Source organism: Acomys russatus, chromosome X (assembly GCF_903995435.1).
Source record: "Acomys russatus chromosome X, mAcoRus1.1, whole genome shotgun sequence".
Taxonomy (NCBI): domain Eukaryota; kingdom Metazoa; phylum Chordata; class Mammalia; order Rodentia; family Muridae; genus Acomys; species Acomys russatus.
This window is the reverse complement of record NC_067169.1, coordinates 92,018,902-92,025,339: the sequence shown is the minus strand read 5'-3', so window position 1 is coordinate 92,025,339 and position 6,438 is coordinate 92,018,902. Positions and strand designations below refer to the sequence as shown.

Genomic DNA, 6,438 nt, shown 5'->3' with positions numbered 1-6,438 from the left:
TACATTTCTGTGTGTACCTGAACGTGAAATCTAGAAGCTGACATCAGGTGTCTTCCTCATTTGCTCTTCACATTAGTTTGTTTAGTCATGGTCTCTTACAGAACCCGGCGCTTGCCAATTCAGCTGCACTGGCTGATCAGCAAGCCCCAGGGGTCCTGTCCCTGCGGTCCCACCCCTGAGAATACAAGCACTTGCACCATGTTTGGCCCTTTACCTGGTAAGAGCCCACTGTGTGCAGAAAGCAAAGGCAGTAATTATTGTCAAGGACTCAGGTTCAGCATTCTCCAGTGCAACAGGAAGGGAGCAGGTGCTGTGAATCCAGAGGCACTGGCTGGGGGACACAAGGGAATTTATAGGGATTCAGCAGAGAACAAGGGCACAGTGGCCTCAGCCACTTATAAGGTTGTACTTCAGGGTCCACAGAGGCGCCGATTCAGTGCCCTATCTCTGAAATACACCAAAGACTGTGGTCCAAGATGGGCAAACAGGACCTTCTGGGCAGTGTGGCCTGGCTGCTTCTCATCAGTACACCCCAGGTGTCTATGACTCCAAGGAAGGACAGGCCCCTCCTTATCCTGCAAACACCTGAAGGCTCTGATCTCAGGAATCTGAGCAAAGCTGAGATGGTGATGTCTGCTGCAGACAGTCAGCCCACAGGGTTGGCAAGTCTTTCTCATTAAGTGTATGAAGAATCTGGGGGGTTGAGGATGGCTGAGAGTGCAAAGTGCTTCCTTTATAGTGGGAAACCTGAGTTCATTACATTAAAAGAAAGGTTTTATGGATGGTCATGTTTAATCTCAGCACTGGAGTGAAAAACACAGGAGGACGAAAAGAGGTGCCTGGCCAGCCATTCTAGCCCAATCAGTGAGCAACAGGTTCAGTCACAGATCCTGTCTCAAAAAGTAGAGGGGAATAACTGAGGACACCAGATTTTGACCTAATTATGTACAACTTGCACACACACACACATACACACACACACACACAGAGACAGACAGACAGACAGACAGACAGAGACATACACAGAGACAGACACAGAGACAGAGAATGCATTACACTGTGGTCTTTGAAATCAGGCCATCTCGAGGGTCACATTTCCCTTCTCTGGCTCCAACAACCAGCAATAAAACACTCTTCTCCTTCAGTGTTACTGAGTGAAGAATGGGGTAGTGGCAGAAAACAGGGGAACCCGGGCCCCATCCATAACACCCTAGAGAGAAGACAGAGAGGAGGACAAGGTAGTATGGGGGAGTCTGAGCCAAGGCTTCAGGAGGAACCTGGTGTGCTGTCTGTGTACTTAGGGTCCCTGCAGAGAGTGTTAGGCCAAGTGCCTAGCTAGCCAATACTCCATACAGGGCTGGTGAGGTTCCAGGGAAGCACACCCACAGGACTTCTGGGTCCTCTGGCTCACGCCAAAGAGGGCTTGGCCTGGCCTGAAGCTAACAGGATCCATAGAGCCAATCTAGACACCTGCAATGTCAAACCAAAAAGTAAACATTTATTTCGAGGGAGGAAAGAAAACGCTCACCCCAGCCCCAGTGAGGAGCTTTCACAGTCCCCATAGCATGCCCCAGAGTCTCCTGGATGTTCCTCTTTGTGGGGTGCTGCCTGTCTCCTGTCTTGGAGAGTTGCAGGGGTGATGGCTGAAAGGAGGGTGGTCCCTTCTAAGAAGTGGGACCAAGCGCAGGAGGGGCGCTGACAGTCCAAATCCTGGCTGCTGACCTCTTACTGGCAGCCTTTAGGATGGTCTTGTCGAAGAGCTCTTTCTCTCGGTAGTGCACAGGTGGGCCGCGCAGGTACTTCTCTTCTGCATCCTTGTAGCTGAGCTCCTCCAGGGCAGCGATGGAGCAGATGACTGCTTCTGGAAGGAGAACCTCCATGGTAAAGCGCACTTTGTCTCCTCTTGTCAGGGAGAGTAAGGCCTCATCTGCTTCCTTGGCTAATTTTTGCAAATGGCTGGCCACAAGATACAACTGGTCATCATCCTCCAGGTAGGTCTCAATGCAGAAGACTTTCCTTTTAGATTTCCGGAGGTTGTCTAACCACTTGGACTGTGTTCTGCCCTTCACGATGTCCAGTAGGTGCTGGTCAGCCCCTTTCCTCTTGACGATGAAGTCTACTAGCTTCTTGTTGCTTCTGTCCCATGCAGCCCTCATGCGATCAGGCAGGAGTTTCTTGTGGGGCCCCTTCACAGCCAGGGCTGTCTCCTCTTCCCAATCTTCTAAGTCAGCATAGTTCACCTTGGGGAAGTCAATGTGCAGGTCGCCCTCTTGGATGGCCCTCCTTAGCGGGTAGCTGGCTCGGGCGTTGTAGTAGTCCATAAAGGAGCCAAGGGAGGAGCCGCAGGCCAGGTTCTCTCTGTAGTGGTTGATCACTGAAAAGCACCAGCCTATGCCATGGCTGTACACTCTGCTGGCTCTTCTCAAGAGCGATATCTTCTCCCTACAGTCCAGATGCTTCAGCTTGTGGAGAGGGACACGAATACCGCTGCGCTCAAGTTGCATGTTGCCTTCGATCAACAGCACCCTTGCCATCTTGTCGTGTTGGCTGATGCTCTTGACCACCGCTGGCCAGAATGGAAGGTCCTGAAATTTGAACCAGACCAGCATTCCTCGTTCAATGGTATTCGGACCCTGGGCAGAAGAAGCCCCCATGTTGGCTTGGCTGTCTTCTTGAGTCGCGGCCCCTCTCCTCTGGAACCTGGTGCTGGCCGCCTTTGAGTGCACTTGAGGTTCCAGTTCCGGGACCCTGTACAGGGGCCACAGCATGTGGATCTTCCTTTTTCTGCTAGCAAGGCGGAGCGACCTCCTCAGCCTTGGGATAGGAGGCATGCAGGCTGCAGATGCCTCCTTCGCATCTGCCTTCAGGGTCCCTGGGCTGGGGTCCCCCTTGGCCTCTGGGAAGATGGTCTTCCTCTGGGCTCCAATAGCCCGGATCTCTAGGCCTGCACACTGTGCTCTTGCTTGTGGCTTTGGGGCTTTGGGGGAGGTGGAGATGCGCCTCTTCCTCCTCCTTGGTATCCCAGAGGCAGCCTGCTGCTGCTCATTTTTAGCCCAGGCGCCCTCCCTGGAGGCTGGGGCACTCTGAAGCCTGTGCTTGGATGTGCTCAGCTTTCTCTTCCCTGGATTACCAGCAGCTTTCCCAGCAGGTGCTGGGGACCTTGGCCACACTCTGCTGCCTCTTAGCACACTCCCTTGTTTTTCAAAGTGAGGGGGCCCAACAGCACTGTGTGCCTGGGCTTCACCCCCTTGCACATCAGGCTCATTCTTTGAGCGCATCACCACAGGACCCCAGGCAAGGCACCCCTGCTTCCCAGGACTCCTCTGGGAGAGCCCTTGGCCTTTCTGGCTGCATGCTTGGAGGCAAAGCTTCTTGGCTGGGCTGCAGCTGGAGCTGGCCTGCTCTTCGGGAACCTTTGTAGCCTCCATGCTGGTTCCTTGGCCACCTGCCTTTCCTCCTGGAGACAAGTGCCTTCCCTTGGCCAGATCATACAGTACCACCTTGAGGACTCTCCTGTATACCTTGGTCTGCCCTGGCGAGCCACTGCCCTGTGACTCCATTCCTGCCAAGGATGCCATGGTTAGGATTTCAGACTTGCTTAGGGGCTTCGCCCCAGTGCTCCTCACTCTCCTCTTCTCACCCACTGGCAGGATTTGCACCTCTGGGAAAGGTACCCCTTTTCTCTTACTATGGGCTGAGGTCCTGGTTCTCAACAAGATCCTTGCAGGACACAGATGACCCTTCCTGCCTCAGAGCACATACTCTGTAGAGTCCATGGTTACTGAACTCTGGGGCTGTGCTGATCACCAACGACAGAGTTGCTGCTGGTTCCTTGACTGCCTGTGGGTCCTCTCTGGCCTGGCTGCCCTGCCTGAGGTGCTGGCCTCCCTGCAGAGTCTGGTGGAAAAGCTTGAACTGACTTCTTCGCTCAGGGTGATGTGGTGGGCATGGGCGTATCCTGGAGGGTGGGAGAGGGAAACAGAGCTGCATGAGGAAGGAAATCGCCTTTAGTGGACATGGGAGCATCAACTCAGTGAGGTGAGTCAAGGGAAATCGAGGGAGCTCACAGAAGTCTGTTCTCCAGGTGCAGGAGAAGATAAGGAAGGTTCCCTAGCATGTTTACCAAGCCCTTATGACCATTTTGTTCCCCACCCTGAGGCTGGGGTGGTGCACTTCTTCCCAGAGAGTTGTGTGTCTTTACAAGGCTTGTGTATTTTCTTGCCCACGTATTCAGTACCTTGGGGCTCCCTGGGATGCCCTTGAGAGGGGTGGGGGTCAGAGAGGGAGAAGCCTCATTGGATTCCTTCCTAGGGAGATAGTCCTGCTCTGCCATAGACCCCTCGAGCCCCGCTGGGAATCTGTGTAAACCTAGTGCACATGCCTTCCATACTTGTGGGATTCCTGGTTGAGCAGCAAGGAGGTGGAGAAATGTTCGTGGTAATTTGTGTAACATGGCAAGTAAGGATGGTTGCTATCATAGCTCCTGGCTCCACCCCCACCACCCTCTCCAATCTTTTGGTTCAGATCTGTGGTTTCCAACTCCATGCTGGACCTCACTATGGGATCAAATGTCCATGGGGCACACTTGGAGAAAACCCCCAAGAGAAAGCACTCCATTGTGGAGAAATGGGCAGACTAGGCAGTGTCAGAAGGACTGAGTGTCTCTGTTGGAGCTGTGCACCCTCCTACTGCAAATGTCTAGTCTGCAATAGACCCTGCATACCATATCTGCCTGTGATGGGTGGCACTGTTCCTCCAACTGATCCCACACCAGAGAACTCTCTTGCCCACAATCTCTGTGCCTTAATTTTACTCCATAACACCTTAGACAGGTAGGAGATCACAGCAGCTACTTGAGGACCTGAATGGTCACTTGCCCATCCATCCCTAGGTCCAGTAGTAGTCAATGCCATCTGTAGCTGAGAAATCCTGCTAATGTTCCTCCGTACTGTGCCTCTCAGCATAGTTCCTTCTCCTTGGGCTTCTGGGTGGAATCACATACCTTTTTTCTCCCCGATGTGTATGTGTGTGTGTGTGTGTGTGTGTGCATGTGCATGTTTCTGTTCACTTGTTCAGGTAAGTGTGAGCTTGCGAGTAATTTTGCATTTATGTGTGCATGCATGCCCTCTTGGATGTCAAGTGTATGGGGTGGTGGCTATTCTTTTCCTGACTGGGTCTGCCTTGAGCCTGTTGGGTTCCTATCAGCTCTGTGCATGTCATGTGTGCTTATGGGAAACTAATCCCAAATCTGTCTCATCCTCAGAAGAGGCCCTCTGTGCTCACCTTGAAGGACTACAACACAGTGGAAGAACTAGGAAGGGCTCACATGCCACCTCTGCTCACTGCTCATTCAAGGATGCAAGTGATTTCCTGTCACTCCCTGGGCACCACAAGGCACAATGGGGCAGACCACTGTGGACTCAGGGTTCATGACATAGCGTCCAGGGATCACTGCTCTTCTTGGGAACTCCTGTTACCCTTCGTCCCTTCTGAGTGTGTGTGAGCACACAGAGCATGGGGACCCCAGACCTTATCCTGGGACTTCCCAACCTTACAGAAACATGAGAGGCAGTCCCTCCGCAGTCCTTCCCTCCCACTCTCAGTATCCATAAGCACCGGTGGTACACTCTATCTCCTTATTCATTATGGCAATGTGCAGGGCCCCTCCTGTTGTATTCCCATCCAAGGCTAAGGGACTTCAAACCCCATTTCACAATGCCTAAAGTCGCTATCTGCATAAAGGGGTCTAGGTGTGTCTCAGGCCACACCTGTTGGATGATGCAATATTCAATGCGTATGGGGGCAGTATGGGGCTCAACGTAGAGATCAGCCAGCATTAACCTTTCCTCTGATGAGGCTGTGTGATCCTCACAGGGCTGGCTTGCTCTAATTTGGCCCCCTTGGAGTCCTGGGCCTTGTCACGCAGGCGTCTCCTGAGGACAGAGAGGAAAACACAAGCCCCTCAGTTACTGTAGGCTGCCTTCTGCTGGACCTTCCTAGAACAGGTTGTTCTCCACCAAGGCCGATTGAGCACCATCCAGCCCATCCATGCCCGACCCATGCCCACTGGGGCACCATGCGTCGGGTATGTGAGAGCTCAGCCCTCGCAGGGTACCCTTAGAAACCAAGAGTGCCTGAGTTACACTTATAGAAGGCACCCTTCCTACCCTGCACAGGCCTAGATTGCTTCTGCTTCCCTCAAGCAGGGCGTTCTGGGCCCCACATACTTCAGTCAGAAAGCATACCCAGGAGTAACAACTGTGTGTTCAAGACCACAAACCAGGGCATCTGTGCAACATCTGTAAACCAGGTGTAAACAGTCATAACAAGACAGAACCAGTCATGTCAGGCCATGCTCTCCCCAGTGTGCATCCCCTCCCTGTGTGCCTATAGCTCCAGGGCATCTGGAACCTCCTTCTGTTTCCTACAGGCTGCTTA

At 53.0% G+C, this 6,438-nt stretch overlaps 1 protein-coding gene across 1 annotated transcript; it reads right to left on the bottom strand.

Annotated features, from left to right (window-relative positions):
• Positions 1 to 1,664: 1,664 nt before the first annotated feature.
• LOC127185396 (PWWP domain-containing DNA repair factor 3A-like) lies at positions 1,665 to 3,776 on the bottom strand. Its single transcript, XM_051141872.1, is given in 1 exon segment — positions 1,665 to 3,776. A coding segment is annotated over 1 exon segment (2,112 nt).
• Between the last annotated feature and the right edge of the window lie 2,662 nt (positions 3,777 to 6,438).